A 21,755-nucleotide genomic window follows, 5' to 3' on the forward strand; every position below is an offset into this window, starting at 1 on the left:
AAAACGCGACCGAATTTCGTTTCCAGCCTTACACACGTGGACACCAAACTCACCACAACATCATTTCAACACTACCCAATAGTCCAACGCCAACTCAGCATTTATTTCTTATACTTGATTTTACCATCTTCTCCCTCCCCTCAACCTCCACCCCCTTCACCTTCACCTGAACACTAACAACAACGATTCAACAACATATTCCAGAAAAAGACATTGGTATGCCGTTGCTAATACCATTTTAACCAATACATTTTCTTTCTTTTAATAATAATAATAATGGAGATCATTTAATCTTTTTTAAGCCAAAATAAAAGAGGTCATAAAAGGCATTGCCTTTCTTCTTTCTTTTCTCTCGTCCTTTTTATACTGCAACTTTAGCCCAATATGGTTCAGCCCATCACACTCTCTGGTCAGCTTCTTTCTCTATTTCTCTAACTCATCAATGGAAATAATCTCCTATTTCTATCACCACCCTGTAAATCTTTGAATCCAAACTTTTGAGTTTTCTCTGTACAATGTTACCATATCATAATCTATGAAAACTCTTTGGTACGTGAGTTTTTCAGTTTATTTAATTGAAAAACCTTCTGTTAATGTTTCTCTACGACTGAACTCTCTGCAGATATATATAACCAGAGAAGCACAGTACTTGATTGGCTGGAAAAAGCTTCAGAATGATATATATACACAAAAGCAAGTTTGATATTTCAAGAAACAACACAAGAAGAAGGAAAGAAGAAAGGTAAACAGGAAAAGAGTTTCTTCAACCATCCATTCAAGTTAAAATGATCATCTAGTCATGAAATAATAATATTACACCCACTTAAAGTGATTTATTGAGAGAAGGCTCTATTCTTTTTGAGGGTTTATCACCTTCTATTTAGTAGAATTGTAGTACTTAATCCTAGCACAGCCGTTGGCATATTACTTATACACCTTCAATATTAATACAGTCCCATATATTCAATCATAAAAGCTCTGTAACTATCTACTGCAAACGCACCACATCTGCATCAAGGATTCTAATGGCTCCTGTTATGAAATTGGTTCAGGTTCGTAATTTATGCCTTTTCCCTTGTTTTCATTCATTCCCTTTCTAATAAATTGTCCTCGAATTCGGGGTCTTTGTTCTGCCAGTTTTTTTCTACTCTGATATCTCACCTGAAAAAGTAAAAATTAATGCTTCAGGTCAGCAATATGGAACTTCAAAGGAAACAGATCAATTATTTATATTTCAGGGAAACAATTTTCTGTTCTTTTCCTTTTTTTTTTCCCAAAAAGCTTCATACTAACTGGATCCCAAAGATGATGGTTCAAATGTGTAGTGTTGAAAATGAAACTTCCTTCTTTCAGACTCCTACTTGTTTGTTTCCATGATTTACTTCTTAGAGAAAATAAGGGGGGTGATTTTCTGTTTACCTTTTTCTCAAAGCATCTTTCTTGCCTCTTCTGGCGGAATCTTTTCAAAGCAGCTTCTCTTTGTGCAAATCGATTTCCATCCGATTCACTTCCTTCAATGGTTTTCCCTCTTCCAGTAACCACACTCTCACTTTCTGTCTTTTTCCCTCTGGAGTTTGAAGCATTGGTGCTTCTCTTTTGTCCGTTGCTACCATGGTTACTACCTGACCCACTCCTGTTGAGACTGTGATTACTAATATTGCCTTCCATGGGTGCTCTCAATGCATTGGATGAACCACACTGTGAAGCATCTGCTGCCATAGTTTTTGTAAAACAAATCAACATCGATGAAAAGTTATTATGAAGTGGTATGTGGCCTTTGCTTGTGTCTTATTTGAATTAATTACTGAGGCATCATATTCGAGTATTTACCTTGAATAATAGTCTGAAGGGAGGCTTGGCCATTTTGCACTTGTTGGAAACCAGTGTTTGATTGGAGTTTGATTGTGGATTTGTTTGTAGGCCTCTCTGCAAAAGCCACTTGTTTGGTAAAAGCATTATTCGTAGTGGATCCCATGTCATTATTGTTGCTACTACCATTGGAACCCTGGTTGGGAGGTGTACCATTTGAATCAGATTGCAAATTTGGGATTGATTCTGTTTTTGCTGCATCTGAGCTATTATCTAGAGGAGAACAGCTCCCTATGTTCCCTGTTGGAGCTTGGTTTGCAGTTGAAACAATGTTATACCTGCATGGTAATGGGACTTAGTTATATTCTTAAATTTAGAGTTAATTGTTATTGAGCATGTTTATATCAACACAAAATATTTCTATACCTTGAAAAAGCTGAAATATCGGAATGTCTCAAAACATTTCGATCGTGTGCGCTGGTTCCAGTATCTTGGATATCTCTTGGCCTCTTTAAAATGAGCTCAAAAAAAGGTGTTTCTTTATTCTCATGGTTGGCATTATCTCTCATGCAGGCAGCCTTGGAGAGTTCGTTTGGGACATCAAGAACTCCACTTTCCATGTGAGGATCAATACTATAATTGGAGACACCCATCAGATCAACAGCTTGGGTCTTTTCTGCACTCGGTTCTTCATTGTTGAGGTCTAATTCCCTTTTCTCCTGCTCCTGATCATCTTTCTTTGAGTTCAGTTCAGAACATTTATCTTTATTAGTACCTTCCATGTTGGTCAGCCCTTTTTCACTTGTGTCTTCAAGAAGGCTAGGTAATCCTATTTTCAAGTCTTTTCCCATGACTTTTTTGTCTAAACAATTTAAATAAATCATAACTTAGAGAATGATCGAGAATGGAAGAAAGTTAAAAAAAAAAAAGATGTTAGGAAAATTTGCCTACCAAGCTCATCATTATGTGGGCGTGGTGTTACTGTTGCATTTTCAGGTACCCAGTTGTTTCCAAAGGCTTCTTGCCTTGGATGATTGACCTGATGATTAGTGCTATCAGGAAGATCAGCAAACTGCTCCCACGACACTGCCTGAGGGCTGTCAACTTCTGCTCTCTTTGTCCAAGAGCTCTGTAAAAGCTCAGTAGTAAGTTTTCATTCTTTTTCTTGTTTTCTTATCTTGCTAATTATCATTCCTTCTCCACTTACATATACATAAAAGTATTAAAAACTCTTACATGAATATTCCTCCACCAAGATCAAATGAGTAATATGCAAACATGGTAAATAGATATATGGGTGCTGTGATAGACAAATTCCAAACTAGGTGTGTGGAAACTAACATAATTATAGTAGTTTCTTGATACATAAAACATAAAACTTCATGTGGAAACTAACATTTCGCTAATATTTCTGTAAATACAAAGACATAAAACTTCATTCCCACCAAAAAAAAAAAAAAACAAAACTCTTTCATGAAATTTAGTGAAATACCTGTGTTCCACTGTCACTTTCATTCCTGAAATTTAGACCAATGCTGTCAGTATCATCCTCATCATTGCTGCCACTGTTGTTGTCTGAATGTTCCACAGTTCTTGACTTTAAAGGCTTTTCAATCCATATACCACTTTCACTTCCACTATTACTAGACTGATGAAAATATGAAAAATTAATGCACAACTCGAGCAAATTTCTGTGTTTAATGGTATTATGTCAATTAAGTGATGTTTGCATTACATAAAACATATTTTTTATCAAGCAAAGATTGAAGCCATTTTTTTGTTTGTTTTCTTTGGTATAGTTCGACAATTGGTGCTTAATGAAAAACAAAAATGCATAAATGAGAAGAAACCTGAACCTCAAGGTGAATTGGTCCATGATATAATAAATCAAATAGATTGCAACTCACAATGTGGCATTTTCTCCAAACATGTTGCCAAAGGTTTTTCAGCTCATTCTTTCGAATAGGTTTCACTAAAAAGTCAACGGCACCTTTCGATAAACACTTAAAGACCATACTCCTAGAATCATGTGAAGACATCACTGTGAAAACACAAACACAAACACACACAATAAATGTATTAGTTAAAAGTATAAATTACAAAAAGATACTAGAGAAAAAAGTATTATTTTAAATCCAAAATAAAGGAAATATACTCACTAATTACAGGGATGTCCTTGCATGTTTTTTTGCTCATGATCTTGCCTAGAAGACCAATACCAGATAAACAGGGCATGACTACCTCAGTCAAAACGAGATCAACATCTGTCACAAGATCTTCTAAGACTTTCCAAGCTTGTCTGCCATTTTCTACAGCTGTAACTGCCAATATGAGAATACATTGAATAATTGTTAGTTTATTGAGGGAACCAATAAAATTCTAGTTTTGACTTTTAGGATGTAAACTAAATCAAAGCTTCTGGCTAACATTTATGTAATATTATACCAAGCAGTTTGCGTTGGAAATAAAACATGGTCAAATAAAATAACAATATTTAAATAGCTTACCATAACTTGAACACATATATGAAAAATGATGATGAAGAAAGCATGACATAAATATAGCGACTGAATGTCTAATTATCATAGCTAGAAAGTAAGATGTCAATTGCCAACAGGTCTGGAGCAACATGTTTTTCTTTTCGAGAATATCATACTTATAACCAGGTTATCTTTAGAAGGTACACATAAACATACTCTACAAACTAAGTAACCCACTGTAGTATCCTCAAGAATGGTTCTATGTCAAAATCTAAGCTAGGTCAAGAAATTGTACTTGACCCTTCATGAACGAAATGACTAAAAAACTTCCCGCTAGACTATAAATATGAACATCAAAATAGCACAAATAGACACGTGAAGCACCAGAGTATAGGAACTGTTGTTAAAATGTAGTGTTAAAACAAAAGAAAATAAATAAGTAACAAAAACTAGTTTAATAGTTTTCAGCATTTCTGATAGGAACTCAGAAAAAGAGCGCTGCCACAAGATCAGGGGATCAGTCTAGAAATGTGTGTAATTAGATGGTGGAAAATAACATTTCAGAAATAAGATCTACTTATATTAAACTAAAACAAGCTTTAGTCTAATAATAGTGCCATGCTCACCTTACTTGTTTGTTTTTTATTCTTTTGATTCGTTTTCTGTTTGTTATATCTTTCTTTGGAGGGCGGGGGAGGGATTGAACCCTTGACCTTCTCTACAAGAGGTGAGGTGTGGATCAGCGAGGCTAATCCTAAGACCACTCTTTCTAGGTTATGGTTAGTGACAACAACTATTAGACCATGGATATTATTACTCGTAGTGGAGCAAATAAACATGGTTTCCTTTCATATCATATAACATCAAGTTTATTCATAAGATCTACTACAGTGTTTACTTTAAAAGTCATCTCCGTCAATAATCAAACATAAAGCCATTAACATAGAGTGTATACTTCTGCATAAGAGAAATGCAATGATCATTTCATGTTGCTGAAACGTACTGACCTTCGTAGCCACAATTTCTTAGTAGCGCGCTGACAATATGGCGAGTTGAGTCATCATTTTCCACCAATAAAACCTTTAGCGACCTGAAAGCTAGGAACCTCTCCCAGCGAACCAAATGTCCTTGAGGCTGTTGCTGAGACCTCCGCTGGCCAGAATGACTCCTCTCCAGAGCCTGTACTGTTCCAATCTCCCCATTGCTGACATGTTGTTGCACATCTTCATTGATCCTAGATTCATGTTCCTCTGAGAGCCCTTGGCGTTCTCTCGTAACCCTCTCCCTTCTTTCTTTTTTCCCATCTTGAATCCGGTGATTCAGCTCAGTTAGCTCATCATTGGTTACGGGAGCTTTATTATTCATCTGGACCATTTTCATCAACCAGATTCAATAAGATCAATGATGAGAAGGGTAATGGATAGAGCTGGCGAGAAAGCTGATCCACAAGAGTTCTTGCACATCCCGTTGTGACAAAAATACAGGCTCAAGTAAAACAGAAAGCCCCTTCACAGATCCTCTACAAAAGACAAATAATAAGTACAAATATATTGCTATCAGAAACCAATAAGAAGAATAAGGTGGATAGCATATGTGTGTGTCTGTGTGTTCTGATCAAAGTCCCAATAGCATAAAATGAGGAAAAGTTGAATTAGACACAACAAATAAAAGGGAAGGAAATGATTATGATCCTTTTCTATTCCCATATCTCTACTACTTTCCCACTATCAATCTATATTGCGATCAAAAGTATACAAGGTATGTAGCACATATAAATTTGACCGTAGCTTTTTTTGATGCATATAACAGTATAATTAACAAAAACTGAACCCAGATAATGGACATAAAAAATAACAGAAGCACACCTATATGGTTAAATAAGAATAAAAAAGTTCCTGAATATAAAGTTCATATCAAACCATCTTTTGATATAGAGATAATAACAGCATCATGATATACCAAACTCATGAATCTTCAAACAATTAACAAGTGTGTAAGACTTTAATCATGCATATTCAACTCAATTAAAACTTATAGGGTTTGCTAATATATGGTGAGAAAGAGGTTCTTTGGAAGATTTCAGAACACTTAATTCCAAAGGTCATTTTCCTTTTCATTTCATCAAAACGTTAAAAAACACTTCAATTATCCGAGATAAAATATATATTAATTTATGAATTTATAGAATACATGCAAACAATTTAGAGAGCGGGAAGAGAAAGAAAGCCAAATAATTCAGTAAATACAAATATACTACATATATATACATATTTTTTTTTCATTTTTCAGTGAATGAGTGAGTAGTACTCGGAAACACTATACTGTGAAAAATCAAATACTCTCGTTCCTTCATTATAACATTTTTCCCGTTGTGTTCCTTTAAAATTTTCTTAACAGCCAAACAAAAGATGAAGAAACAAATAAGGAAAAGAAAATCAACATTGAGCAACAAGTTGCTACTTTATACAAAGTGAGAATACCTCTCTCTCAAAACTTCATTCGAACTTGGATGATAATCGCCAATGGTGGAATAAAGTTCAAAAGTTAGAAACCAGAGGTTTTTCTTTTTTTTTTTCCTATGAAGTTAATTTTTTTTTTTTAAAAAAAATTATTTATTTTTTTCTGTAGAGTTTGAGAAATCTCAGTGAGTTTTGTACCATTTTTTTTTTCCAAATTATATTTAAAAAAAAATAATTGAAAAGAAAAATTATTGGTAGAGAAAGAAGGAAGGTTGGAAAGGTAAATGGAAGCGATGGATATATGATATAAATGAGAAAAAAGATATTAGAATTGTCCCTACAAAGTTCTAAATGGAGCGAATAAAGGTTGCCACGTAGGACGCCACGTAAGAGGAAAATGTTCTAGTGCGCTCCAATATCTATAGCTGGGCTGTGAATTGTTTACCGCGGATCCAGAAGCGATCCGTCAGATCCGTATTCGACACGTGGCGTTCTCTCTGATGAGTAAAAGGTTTCCCAAAGGAAGTGGCTGCAAATCCTTTCTATTTTCGAAGCCACTTTCGCTTTTCCATCCACAACCACACCTACTTTTGTTCTTCCCATACCAATTATTAATAATATAATATAATATAATATAATACAAATGAGTTCCACACCATCAAATTTATATCATGCCTGAATCAATTTAGGTCTTTTTTAAGGAAATTATCTTTTACATTTGTATACTATATATTATTAATATTTTTATGTTAGATATTAAAATAAAAGAAAATAAAAAAGATAGAATATTTAGTATTTTCCTTTTCTTTTTATGCTTTTTTTATACACTTAGTAAAAATGGAGAAGTCTTTTCTCTCTTTTTGTAGGCGAGAATACTTCAGAGTTTTCTTCTGATTTAGTTTTTATTATTTTATTTATAGTGTATTCGATTATATTTTGAATTCAATTTAATTTGCATGATAGCTTAAAGTTATTCTAAAACAAATTGGATCAGTTATTTTAGATTGATTACTTTATAAATATTAAATTATTTAATATTAATTATAAAATATTTTTTTTTACATCATTAAAATCACTTAAATATAAAATATAAAATATTCTTTTTAAATTCTCCAACAATAAAGTAAAATAAATTATTATTCTACATCTCTAACAATAAATTCAAATAAATAAACAAAAATAACAATAAAAGAAAAAAAATAAAATTATATGTATAAAGAGGAGATTGATATAGTTTTAGATTATGTTTTATTTTGTATATAAAATATATATTTGATATATAAAATTTTAAAAATATTTGTATTATGTATTAGTTTTGTCTAATTACTTTAATGTATTTATAACTTTTAAATAAATATAAATAAATGTAGATTTAATTATGTTGACTATATTTGCATGTAAAAAAAATAAACAATCTGTACTTTGTAAATTGCATTAGATTATGTGGATTGAATTTGATTAAGTTCTTTATGAATAGCACTAAGAACAACTAGTATTTTTTTTTTAAAAAAAATAAAAAACTAAATACTACTTGCAATTTTTTATTTATTTTATTTTTTGAAAACTACTACTAGTTTTAATTCTATATGTATATGTATATTTTCCAAATGAGTTTTGAAAAAATATTTGTTAATTTTAAAAATATTTTTATTATTTTAAAGTAAACATACAATACATAAACTTTAGGGGCTTTTTTATTTTTACACATCAAAACAATTTTTTTTTTTTTTTTTTTTTTTTTTTTTTTTTTGCATTTTTACGGAATTCTACATAGAAATCCCTATAACTAGCGCTGCAACCACTTTAGAAACCCAAACCGTAAATTTGAAAAAAAATATATTAAAAAAACAGTATACGAGGTAATTCTCCAAAACTTTATGGGGTTTATTTTTTAAAATATTTGTGTTATTTTAAAGTATTCAAAATTTCTCAAAACTTGACAGAATATCTATTGTAACTATAATATACAATATTATTTTTTTTAAAAAAAAATAGAATATAATATCTTAAAGTATGAAAAATACAAAATGTCCTTACAATATGCCCCACCTAAGAAGCTCCCATGTAGGGTTGAACATCATGTGAGTGTTTCGAGTTCGCAAGTTTAGTGCTAAAAAAACACTCGTACCTACCATGCAATGACTGAGTTTGATCGGGTTTATGAGCCATGGGTCCGCTAGATCATGAGTGGCTGTGTTACTGTAAAGACCGTTTAATTTTGATATAAAAATTAGCAGATAATGAGGGTTAATTCAAATACTAGACTTTTAATTATGATTTATGAATTTATGGGGATATATTTGAATTCTAGGTGTATTATTTGTGCTATATATGAAATTTCATATTTTTTTATATTTTATGTCCGATAACAGTAGAACGTGATGTTAGGCCAATATAGTCATATTTTCGTATAATTTAGTATTTTAGTATTAGCAGGGCAATATAGATAGACATTAGAAATGTCGAGATTATTCGGGGTACTAAGTTTGACCAAAATACCCCTAGGTGGTAAGGATACTTTTTGGCTTAGGCAAGGGCAAATTAATCTTTTGTCATTTGAGTTATTTGTCCTTTAGTGATTTTCAATTAAGTTAGTTAATCTGCAATTAATTAATGAGTGTTAGATAAATATTAGGACTTGTCCTTTTATTCAAAAAAAATTAAAAAATTAGAAAAGAAGCCACTTTCTCTTTCTCTTCAATCCCATCTCTCGAACCCTTGAGAAACCAACAGCATTTGAGGATTTCTTCAGCTCAATTCAGGGTTTTCTAGCAAGATTTTGGTGTTTTAACCCAAGGTAAACATCATAGCTTCCTTCTCTTTATTTTTCCTAAGTTCAAGCTAAGTTTCTAGGCATGATTTTTGGAATTAGGGTTCTGTGATGTTAAGTGGTGTTTGATTTTGTTTTCAGAGGTTATTTTAATGATATTTAAGCTAGTTTGGAACTGTTTGGGTGTTTGTTGTTGTGTTTGAGCAGAGTATGAACTTTAGAGCTCAAACTTTGCTCTCACATGGTGATATTTGTTTGAGTGGTTGTTTCTTGGTTTTATTGCTTGGATTAGGTTTATTTTGAGTTGTTTAGGCACTCTAAAAGTTTTTGTGCAGTTTGGGGTCATTTTGTGGTGTTGGTGTTATTTTTGGGGATTCATGTATTGAACTAGTCGATCGGTTCAATATGACCTATAGGAACCGAAATTTTAGTTCATCCCCAGGCAGACTCCCTTAGAACCGGTCTTCTGATTGGGAATCGATATATCGGTTGGGGCATTTTAGGGCACCTTAAATTTTCCCGTATATACGATATATAAGGTATTTCCATGTTATCCATCGATAGGGAAAGTTTTAGTTTTGATTTTAAGTCCTCGAAAAGTGATTTAGTGTGTCACTCATCAGTTTACAAATATTGTGATTTAGGGGCCTATAAATCGTCGAGCAACTATTCCACTCAGGTTGACCGACACACCTGGATTCAGAAACGAGGTAAGATTAGTATAATGATATGCATATGTGTTTACTGTTGGATATATTTTACCAGGATCTAGATTTATTACCATGTATGTTTCATTAACATCCTAATATGAATTCTAAAACAATGAAATAAACACATATAAAGTTTAGGAAACCTTACATTGGGTGCAGCGGAATATAATGACTCATTCCGTTCAGATCTCTAGCCCTTGATTCCTTTTTGTAGCAGAGCATCACCAAGATCTGAACCTGGATCTCTTTCTCTCCTTCCTTGATGCTGATTCTCCTTCTTGTTGATTGGATTCTTCACAATCTTCCACACTATGTTTGAGATACCACTTGATGTGTGTGGGCACTCACTCATTCACTCAAGGATGAATAAAATTTAAGAAGAAAAAAGAAGAAGAAGTGGCGGCTAGTGTAAATAGAAAGAGGCTCAGTTTTCATCTGACAAAGTTAAGTGTTAATGAGAGCCATCACTATCTATTTATAGGTAACCACCTAGGTTTAGGTTAGAATTATTTGACATTAAAATAATGAAAAAATAAATGATAAAAGCCTACACTAGTGGCCGGCCTGGGCTTTGGATATTGGGCCCCACTTATGCAATTTTGCTGTTTTATCATTTCTGCATCTCATTTTCTCAAAAAACGCCAATTTTCAAATTCAACAATTTAAATGCCAATTCCAATTATTTAATAACTGAAAATTAATTATTAAATAATATTGTCATTTAATATATTTATTAATTAGACATATAAAGTCTCTAAATTAACAAATAAAACCTAGAATCTCTTTTCTTACAATTTTGCCCTTGCTTAGTGAAAATTCATAAACTAGACATAATCTAATTTTAGAATTATAATTGATTAATCAAAATCAATTAACTGAGTCTTAAAAGCAGTATGGTCTCAACTAGTATGGGACCATGGGCCTATATAACCGAGCGTCCAATAAGCCGAACCAGATTTACCAAGTAAATTCCCTAACTTATTAATATGTTCCATGATATAGATACACTATTAATTAACCATTGTTATAATCCTAATTTGATCAATGATCCTCTAATAGATGATCTACATTGAATAGGAACTAAATTACCATTACACCCTTCAATGTATTTTATCCTTAAAACACTTAGCTCCGTATAAATGAGTACTCAACCATTTATCTCTGTTTAGCCAAGCTCGAAGGATATCATCGTTTCACTTCTAAATACCTGTAGAAGTTATAGATTCCATATCTATGTTAGCGCTCCCACTCAATTATACTATCATGTTCCCAAAATGTACGTATCACCCTGACCCAAAAGTAGGCTTAACTAACAAATCAAAGAACATGTATAATACTCTTGAGATCGAACCTAACCATATCAGGATTAAGATCATTTGATCTAGGATCAACATGTGATATTGAATTGAATAGATATTACGGTAAATTTTAACATATCTAATCAAAGTTCATTATCGGTCCCTTCCGATGTATACTCCATACATCTGATACTGGTAAACTTTGCCAATGCCCTGGAAAGGACATAACACTTATCTAAGGTGTAAGAATACCTATCGCTGATTATCATCCCAATCTAAATCCAGTGAATTGACAAATCAGGGAATAAACTTTCGAACATATAATCAAGATATTATATTCCACTGTGCTGACAACACTATAATCATTAACAAATAATATGTTTTGGACTTAATATAATTTATACATTATATATAATCATGAAATAAATCATGTGAATCATGCAACATAAAAATATTATTTCTGATCTTTATTTACTAATAAATCTGATTATACTGAAATGGGTTTTATTTAGGGCACAAAACCCAACATTTACATGTTTAGCGTACATGTTTATTAAGTCTCTTAGATTACATCGATAGCGGTATCAATATACGTAGAGTTGTATTTGATACCAATAGATGTATGTTTGACTCAGATACTAATCGATGCTATCACATCGGTAAAACTAGAGTATGATTAGAGTACCGAGTATAGGCTGATATTATGGTCGATAGTATTGTCGTATGAACGTTCTAAACTCAGTACCGCCTAGGGTGCGGGGATAGGTTTACAGTTGGGTGTATGGGCGCCTAATTGTAATTCAGGTTATATTTATAATTATGATTATGCTTTTCTTACTGAGTCTATCGACTCACAGTTATTGTTTGCATGTGTAGGTAAGGGCAAGGCTAAGGCTGAGCAGCCGTGAGAGCGAGTAGATGAAAATTGTACATGTCAGGACGGTTAGACCTGCAGCATACAATCTTTGTGACAGCTTGTTGTATTTTGTATTGTCGCTAGGCAACAACTTTTGTATCACAGTTGTAAACATTTTAAACACGGGATTTGGCTATATAAAAGTTATTTTTTATCAAATCAATAGTAATTAAGTTATTCAAAAAAAAAAAAATAGTAATTAAGTAAAATTTTAATTATTCATGAATTTCAATAAGCCTGTTGATTAGCAACAGATTGCACAATTAATATAAAATCACGATAGCACGCCTAAACTAGTAAGGTATTATAATTTGGTATCAAAGTCGCCAGGTTGTGTTCCAAAGGTCGTCACGACATGTACAATCATCATTAGAGATAAGCTCGACTCATGGTTCAGTAAGTCTTTATTGCTTTAGCAGTTTATCTTATTACTATGTTATAAGAAAAGCCTGATAGGAAGCATGTTAGTAGCCGAATAGCTGAATATGCGCATGTTTTAATTTTTAAAATAAGCGATAATTAGTAAATTATTCTTGATCGCAATCTGACCAGGCTAGCTCTTAGTTTTGTAGGCTGTTCTATTAGAATGGATGCCAGGCAAAATACAAGAAGCTAGGGTAACTCCATCGGATCTAATGGCGATCAGAGAGTTCAATTTCCCCTGAATATACGTGGCCGAGGTAGAGGCCCTAGAGGCAGGGCACACGATCGGGGAGATGTTAACCTGGCGCATGCTACCTAGGATTGGGAAAATAGGTTTGCAACAATGAAAGCCAGAATTATTGAACAAGACGAAGAGATCAAACGCTTGAGGTAGGAGGGTGCTCTTGCAATGCATGCTCCTAAAATGCAAATGGTTCCTACCCCTGCTTTGTAGGCGGGACCGGTTGCTGCTGTGAACCGGATGGAATCACTGTACGAAAGGCTCCGCAAGCAAGCACCTCCAGTCTTTTTGGGAGGTCTAGATGTGATGAAAGTCGAATAGTGGTTGATAGTTATTACACGGATTTTGAATTTTATATGTGTCACCGATAACAACAGAGTGGCTTGTGCCACATTCCAATTCTAGGAAGATGCCCTGGTTTGGTGGGATATGGTGGCTCTTACATGGGATGTTACTACCATTACCTGAGAAGAGTTCCAGGAATTGTTCAATGCAAAGTATTACAACGAGGTAGTTAGAAGTGCAAAAAGGAAAGAGTTTACTCAGCTGACTCAGAAAGAGAATATGACCATTACTGAGTATACAACCCAATTAAATAGATTGGCTAGGTTGACCTCGTGAATTGTGTCAACCGAATTTATTAAGAAAGAGAAGTATCTGGATGGATTGAGCCCTAAGATTAAACACGACCTCATGATCACCACAGATGATAACACCACCTATGCTGATATGGGTGGAAAAGCACTGTGAGCTGAGGGCACAGTTGAGTGCATCTAGGAGTCCCGAGGGACTCAGGTTGTTGGTGGAGCCACTGCTCCTCCTACCTCAGGTTGTTGGTTGAGCCACTGCTCCTCCTACCTCGTGGCAACCGTCAAGGTGCTTCTAAAACCTGATACACTTACCTTGAATGTCCTAACTATAAGAAGCACCATCTGAGTGAGTGTAAATGGCGAGAATGTTTCCAGTGTGGTTTGCTTAGGCACTACAAGAGGGATTACCCGCAACTCAAGAAAGAAGAGTAGAAGATAGCAGCAAAGCCCGCCCCAACAAGGGTGTTTGCTCTTACGCAGGCTGATGCAGAGGCTAGCCCCTCAGATGTTACAGATCAACTCTTGGTCAATAACTCATATTTCTCCATATTGTTTGACTCTGGGCCCACTCATTCATATGTGGTAGCTAAAATTTTGATAAATTGGGTAGACCATTTAAAGGTTATGATAAGAGGTTTGGAACCCTACTGCTTGGTGGAGAATTAGTTATCTCCAAAATGTTGGTTCGGTCTATGCCGACCAGAATTGAGGATGGAGAGTTGAGTGCTTATTTAGTGGAATTGGGATTAGCGGATTTTAATATCAAACTTAGAATGGATTTTTTATCTAAGTACTCTGCTAGTATTGACTGCAAGCGAAAGATAACGATCTTCCAACGTGAGGGCGAAGAACTATTTGTATTTGTGGGATCAGTTTAGGGATCCCAAATTCCAGTGATCTCGGTACTAAAAGCTAGAGAATTATTACAAGATGGATGCCTAGGGTTTTTGGCAGTTGTATTGGATACCACACGGCCTGAGTCAATTCGGCTAGAGGATGTCAGGGTGGTTCAGGAATTTCTAGATGTATTTTCTAATGAACTTCTGAATTTACCACCGCAGCGAGAAATAGATTTTGTTATCGATTTAGCATCTGGAGCAAAACCAGTCTCTAAAGCACCTCATAGAATGGCTCCGACAAAGCTTAAAGAATTGAAGATTCAACTTCAGGGGTTGCTTAACCTAAGGTTTTCACAACCTAGTGCGTCACCCTGGGGAGCTTCTGTGTTGTTTGTTAAGAAGAAAGATGGATCCCTATGCATGTGCATTGATTACTGGGAATTAAATAAACTAACTATCAAGAATAAGTATCCTTTACCTAGGATGGACGACTTATTCGATCAGCTTTAAGGAAAAACGATCTTCTCTAAGATTAATTTTCGATCAGGCTATCATCAGTTGAGAATTCGAGAGGAAGACATTCCAAAGACTGCTTTCTGTACTAGGTGGGCACTATAAATTTCTGGTTATGTCTTTTGGACTAATAAATGCCCTAACAACTTTTATGGACCTGATAAATAGAGTATTGAAGGATTTCCTCAATATATGTGTTATAGTATTTATTGCTGACATCCTTGTATACTCTCAATCAGAAGTAGAGCATGAGCAACACCACCGGATGGTTTTGCAGCGATTATGAGAACATAAATTGTATACCAAGTTTAAAAAGTATGAATTTTGGCTATCTTAGGTGTCTTTTCTTGGACACATTGTCGGTAAGGATGGGATCAAGGTCGATCCAGGGAAGATTGAATCTGTCAGGGATTGGCCGAGACCGAAGACAGTACTGAAGTCAGAAGTTTTATGGGTTTAGCTGGCTATTATTGTTGGTTTGTTGAGAGATTTTCTAAGATTTCCACACCGTTAACCGAGCTCCCTAAAAAGAATCAGTGGTTTCTGTGTACAGACAAGTGTGAAGCAAGCTTCTAGGAATTAAAATAGAGGTTGATTACAGCTCTGGTATTGGCCTTACCATCAAATAAAGATAAGTTTGTGGTTTACTATAATGCATCCAGATAGGGTCTGGGGTGTGTTTTCATGCAAGCTGATTGAGTCATCGCTTATGCCTCTCGTCCGTTAAAGGAGTACGAACAATAATTGCCAACTCACGATATAGAACTTGTCGCGGTAGTTTTTGCTTTGAAGATTTGGTGGCATTATCTCTACAGAGAGAAGTGTGAGATTTATACTGATCATAAGAGCCTCAAATATTTATTTATCTAGAAAGATTTGAATATGAGACAGAGGCATTGGTTGAAATTGGTTAAGGACTACGACTATAAATTTTTTTACCATCCCAGAAAAGACCAATGTGGTGGCAGATGCCTTGAGCAAAAAAGGTCTTGGGGAAGTAACTAATATGATTAAGATTTCACCTCAGCTAGCAGATGATATGGTCAGATCATGTATTGAGTTTGTTGTAGGCAAACTTAATAATTTGACATTGCAATCTAATCTGTTAGATAGAATTAAGGTAGCTCAATTAATTGATCCAGAATTGGTGAAGATCCGAGAGGAGGTTTTAGCTGGTCAAGCTAAAATTTTTACAGTGTTAGGTAATAGGATGGTGTTGTATAGAACCAGAGTTTGTGTTCCAAGCAGTGTGGAACTTAAAAATGAGATTCTTGAGGAAGCTCATACCACTTCTTATTCACTGCATCCTGGCACTACCAAAATATATCATGATTTAAAACCCTTCTACTGATGGTGCGGGATGAAGAAGGATGTGGGTAGAATTTGTATCCCAGTGCTTGACCTGTTAGCAGATTAAGGCTGAACACTAGAGACCTACAGGGTTGTTGCAGCCTTTGACTCTTCCTGAGTGGAAATGGGAAGATGTCACCAAGGATTTTATAGTTGGGTTACCTAGAACCACAAGGATGTTTGATTCTATTTGGGTTGTGGTAGATCGGTTTACTAAGTCCGCACATTTTCTAACAGTGAAAACAACCTTTACAGTGGATTAGTATGCAAAATTATACGCGAAAGAAATAATGAGGTTACATGGGGCTCTGAAGTCCATCATATTGGATAGGGATCCGAAGTTTACCTTAAAATTTTGGCAAAGTCTCTAGCAAGCCATGGGTACCAAGCTGAAATTTAGTACAACTTTCCATCCTCAGACTGATTGGCAGATCGAGAGGACAATTTAGATACTTGAAGATATGTTGCGTGCATGTGTGATGGATTTTGAAGGTTCCTTAAGCAAATACCTACCACTGATAGAATTCTCATACAACAACAGTTATCAGAGTACCATAGGGATGACTCCCTATGAGATGTTGTATGGCAGGAAGTACATATCTCCAATTCACTGGGATGAGACTGGAGAAAGGAAATACTTAGGTCCAGAATCAGTGTAACAGACCAATGAGGCTATAGAAAAGATCAAGGCCAGAATACTTGCCTCTCATAGTAGGCAAAAGAGCTATGCAGATCCAAAACGTAGAAATGTAAAATTTCAGGTAAGAGATCATGTATTCGTATGAGTATCTCTAATGAAGGGGATTAAACGTTTTGGGAAAAATGGCAAGTTATGCCCTAGGTTACAAGGCCTTTCGAGATTCTCAAAAATGTTGGACTGGTAGCATATTGTCTAGCCTTGCCTCCAGAACTTTCAGCAGTCCATAACGTGTTTCATGTCTCTATGTTATGGAAATACATTTCAGATCCTACTCATGTGTTGAGTTATGAAAACCTAGAACTCCAGACGGATTTGTCATACGAAGAGCAACCAGTTTAAATTTTAGACAAAAAAGATAAAGTCTTTCAAAACAAGACCATAGCTTTGGTCAAGGTGCTCTGGAGAAACAGTAAGGTGGAGGATGCTACCTGGGAATTGGAGTTCGATATGAGTGCTCAATATCTAGAGTTATTTAGGTTAGATTTCGAGGACGTAATCCTTTTAAAGGGGGGATAATTGTAAAGATCGCTTAATTTTGATATGAAAATTAGCAGATAATTAGGGTAATTAAAAAATTAGACTTTTAATTATGATTTATGAATTTATGGGGATATATTTGAATTTCTGGTGTATTTTTTGTGCTATATATATATATATGAAATTTCATGTTTTTCATATTTTATGCTCGGTAACAGTGGAGCGCGACGTAGACCAATAGAGTCACATTTTCATATAGTTTAGTATTCTAGTAATAGCTAGACAATATAGATAGACATTTGGATGTCGGGATTATTTGAGATACTAGGTTTGACCAAAATACCCCTAGGTGGTAAGGATGTTTTTAGCTTAGCAAGGAAAAATTAGTCTTTTGCCATTTGAGTTATTTGTCCTTTAGTGATTTTTTTAATTAAGTTAGTTAATCTGAAATTAATTAATGAGTGTTAGATAAATATTAGCATTTATCCTTTTATTAAAAAAAATAGAAAATTAGAAAATAAGTCACTCTCTCTCTCTCTCTCTCTCTCTCTCTCTCTCTCTCTCTCTCTCTCTCTCTCTCTCTCTCTCTCTCTCTCTCTCTCTCTCTCTCTCTCACCCTTGAGAAACCAACAACATTTTGAGGATTTCTTTAGCTCAATTCATGATTTTCTAGCAAGATTTTGGTGATTCAACCCAAGGTAAACATCATAGCTACCTTCTCTTTGTTTTTCCTAAGTTCAAGCTAAGTTTCTAGGCATGATTTTAGGAATTAGGGTTCTGTGATGTTAAGTGGTGTTTGATTTTATTTTCAGAGGTTATTTTGATGTTATTTAAGCTGGTTTGAAATTGTTTGGGTGTTTGAGCAAAGTTTGAACTTTAGAGCTCAAACTTTGCTCTCACATGGTGATATTTGTTTCAGTGGTTGTTTCTTGGTTTTATTGCTTGGATTAGGTTTATTATGAGTTGTTTATGTACTCTAGGAGTTTTTCTGCAGTTTGGGATCATTTTGTGGTGTTGGTGTTATTTTTGGGGATTCTTGTACTAAACCGATCGCCCGATTCAGTATGACCTATAGGAACTGGAATTCCGGTTCATCCCTAGGCAGGCCCCCTAAGAATTGGTCTTCTGGTTAGGAATTGGTCTACCAGTTGGGGCATTTTAGGGCACCCTAGATTTTCTCATTTTTTACGATATTTAGGGTATTGCCATGTTATCCATAGATAGGGAAACTTTTAGTTTTGATTTTAAGTCCCCAAAAAGTGATTTAGCGTGTCACTCATCAATTTACGAATATTGTGATTAATGAGCCTGTAAATCGTCCAATAGCTGTTCCACCCAGGTTGACCGGCACACCTGAATTCAAAAACGAGGTAATATTAGTATAATGATATGCATATGTTGTTTACATGTTTAGCGTACATGTTTATTAAGCTTGTTAGATTACATCAATAACAGTATCAATATACGCAGAGTTGATTGGATACCAATATATGTATGTTCGGCTCAAATACTGATCGACGTTATCACATGGGTACGACTAGAGTACTGAGTATAGGCTGATATTATGGTCGATAGTATTGTCGTATGAACGTTCTAAAATTAGTACCACTTAAGGTATGGGGATATGGTTACAGGTTGGTGTATGGGCGCCTAATTGTAATTTGGGTTATATTTATGAGTATGATTTTGCTTTTCTTACTGAGTTTTTCGACTCACAGTTACTGTTTGCATGTGCAGGTAAGGGCAAGGCTAAGAGTGAGCAACCGTGAGAGCGAGCGGATGAAAATTGATGTTAGGGTAGTTAGATCGGGAGCGTACGATCTTTGGGACAGCTGATTGTACTTTGTATTGTCTATAGGCAATAAATTTTCTATCAAGTATTTTGTATCACAGTCGTAAATATTTTAAACACGGGATCCCGACTATATAAGAGTTATTTGTTTTCAACTCAATAGTAATCAAGTAAAATTTTAATTATTCACGATTTTTAGTAAGCACGTTGATTAGCAATGGATTCCACAATTAATATAAAATCACGATACCACGCCTAAACTAGTAGAGTGTTATACTTACCATTTTAAAACATAAAAATAAATAAATAATTGTGGTTGTCGAGAGAGAACCCCATGGGAGGGCGGGAGGAGTAAAGGAGGTCTGTTTCCTTTGGGTTGCGTGCTATGAAGATTGGAGAGGGAGGTCTAGATTCTGTCTTTGGCACTGGTGCCAGTAGTGCTGCACTTTCAGATCCTCGTGCAACTTGTTTGCAAAGGGGGAGGGGCAAAGGTTCACGACGGCTCGACTGAGGAAGAGAGGAGGTGGGTCGTGAGAGAGAGGGGAGAGGGAGGCTAACTTCAAGCATGGTTTTAATCTTTTTAGTTTTAGATTTTGTGTATTGATTTTAGTTTTAGGGTATCAAGTTATTTGAAATTTAAAAATATATATGTGTGTGTTTGATCGGGTTTATGGGCGAGTTTGGGTTAGACCCAAATCCAAGCATACATAAAATAGTAACCCGAACCCACGGGTACAACTTGATCTGCCCATTATATATAAGTTTTTTCACTAAAAGGTTTTACGGATCAGGTCCGAGCAGGTTTGACCCAAATGTTCAACCCTAAATTCTATGTATATATTTTTGGAAAAATTACATAAATTGCTATTTTTAGTAAAATATTTACACTTTTACATTTAACGTTTTTTTTAATATTTTTACGGTATTCAATAAAAACACAAGAAAACAATAAGAAAATCACATAAGTGTAAAAAAAAACATCAAAACTACATAAAAAATAATATACAAATAACAAAATAACAAGAGTACAACATAAAAATGCATCAAAAGACAATATTTTATGTAAATAAAATCTTAAAAACTATAAAAATATTTAAAATTCTGTACAATTGTACTTTTGTAATTTTTTATTTATTATTTTTGCATTTTTTTTTAAAATTATCCCCATATTTTTTTTAAGCACCCACGACCCACTTGATTTTAAGTTTATGTATTTAAAAATAGGACAATTTTGTTTAATACATTTGCCACGTTTATTAGCATACTTTTAATATGATCACATAGAGCATTGCTATTAGGCACCAGTGGTGTCTAGCACCTTCTCGATATGTCGCGTTGTGATTGGCTAGCGATACTCTCTATAAGTTATTATATTAAATTATATGGGACCTGATACTTAGTTGGACCATTAGTGATATTGACACGTAGGAGGGTGCTAGGCACCGCTGGTGCCCTTTAGCATTTCTCGATTACATATTCACATGTATTTATTTTACTTAATTCATTCATATTTTTAGGGTAAATACTATTTTAGACCATGTATTTTACAAAAGTTATTAGTTAGACTATTTATTTGTTTAAATGACAAAATAAACCTTATATTTTTCAAAGTGATACAAATGGGACCATGAACTAATATTTTTGCCAATATAAAACTTAATAATAATTTGATCTAGAGGTGTTATAATAAAACTGACTATATTTTTTGTATTTGTTCGTAGTAAGAATTATTTTCAAGTTGGTTATATTAAAAAAAAAAGGCTAATTAGGATTTTTGCTCCCTGAACTTTGACATGTACCAAATCATGCCCCCTGAACTTTTAAGGTCGTTAAAAATGCCCTCTGAACTATTGAGATTGTTGGATTTAAGGACTTTTTTCTAATTTTAGTAAAAAAGTCTAATATGGATGAAAGTTTAGGGATCATAATTTAGTACATGTCAAAGTTCGAGGGGCATGATTTTGTAGATATCAAAGTCTGGGGAGCATGGTGTAGTACATAAACAATCACTGAAATAGTAAAATTGAATGAAATTAGACAAAAGTCCTTAAATCCAACGATCTCAATAGTTCAAGGGGCATTTTTAACAACATTAAAAGTTCAGGGGCATGATTTGGTACATGTCAAAGTTCAGGAGGCAAAAATCTTAATTAGTCTAAAAAAAATATTATCGAAAATTGAGCTCAAGGCTTAAGGTCTTGTTTATACTATTTTGAAAAATATAGAGTCTATTTTATCATTTAACAAAATAAATATTCCAATCAGTAACAACACAAAGTTGAAAATAATCATGTTGAGCGAATTGCATTAGAATTGAGAGATAATCAATCTATGCATTTATATATATAATATAACTAGAGATATGAGGTGATATCATATCACTTTAAA

The 21,755-nt window shown here is 34.3% G+C and overlaps 1 protein-coding gene and 1 long non-coding RNA gene across 18 annotated transcripts; one reads left to right on the forward strand and one right to left on the reverse strand.

Annotated features, from left to right (window-relative positions):
• Window positions 1-93: 93 nt before the first annotated feature.
• Window positions 94-19,556, forward strand: LOC115705129 (uncharacterized). Of its 16 annotated transcripts, none has more exons than XR_009684608.1 (8): window positions 94-216; window positions 623-742; window positions 954-1,052; window positions 1,189-1,766; window positions 1,921-2,154; window positions 2,383-2,632; window positions 2,806-2,954; window positions 3,609-4,279. It is a non-coding gene; the product is annotated as an uncharacterized LOC115705129 (long non-coding RNA). The 16 variants fall into 16 exon arrangements; XR_009684620.1 differs by lacking the exon at window positions 3,609-4,279 and adding exons at window positions 6,687-10,228; window positions 12,403-19,209; window positions 19,313-19,556 and having other exon boundaries at window positions 195-742; window positions 2,383-2,954; XR_009684621.1 differs by lacking the exon at window positions 3,609-4,279 and adding exons at window positions 6,687-10,228; window positions 12,403-19,106; window positions 19,313-19,556 and having other exon boundaries at window positions 195-742; window positions 2,383-2,954.
• LOC115705128 (two-component response regulator-like PRR37) lies at window positions 744-6,912 on the reverse strand. Of its 2 annotated transcripts, XM_030632368.2 has the most exons (10): window positions 6,770-6,912; window positions 5,297-5,808; window positions 3,969-4,130; window positions 3,717-3,850; window positions 3,302-3,457; window positions 2,761-2,938; window positions 2,236-2,671; window positions 1,831-2,147; window positions 1,420-1,709; window positions 744-1,161 (listed from the first exon to the last, which is right to left on the reverse strand). In XM_030632368.2, exons 2-10 carry the CDS (start codon window positions 5,667-5,669, stop codon window positions 1,036-1,038), a joined length of 2,172 nt encoding a protein of 723 aa, XP_030488228.2. In that variant the 5' UTR covers window positions 5,670-5,808; window positions 6,770-6,912; the 3' UTR covers window positions 744-1,035. The 2 variants fall into 2 exon arrangements, with proteins under 2 accessions (XP_030488228.2, XP_060960427.1); XM_061104444.1 differs by lacking the exon at window positions 744-1,161 and having other exon boundaries at window positions 1,227-1,709.
• Window positions 19,557-21,755: the final 2,199 nt, after the last annotated feature.

This window comes from Cannabis sativa, chromosome 1, assembly GCF_029168945.1.
Source record: "Cannabis sativa cultivar Pink pepper isolate KNU-18-1 chromosome 1, ASM2916894v1, whole genome shotgun sequence".
Taxonomy (NCBI): domain Eukaryota; kingdom Viridiplantae; phylum Streptophyta; class Magnoliopsida; order Rosales; family Cannabaceae; genus Cannabis; species Cannabis sativa.

Coding starts and splice junctions, on each gene's coding strand:
- LOC115705128 (XM_061104444.1), bottom strand. CDS start 5,669: ATGAAAATGGTCCAGATGAATAATAAAGCTCCCGTAACCAATGATGAG. Junction 2,939..3,301: donor AAAGTGACAGTGGAACACAG/GTATTTCACTAA, acceptor GAGCTTTTACAG/AGCTCTTGGACAAAGAGAGC. Junction 2,672..2,760: donor CCCACATAATGATGAGCTTG/GTAGGCAAATTT, acceptor TAAATTGTTTAG/ACAAAAAAGTCATGGGAAAA.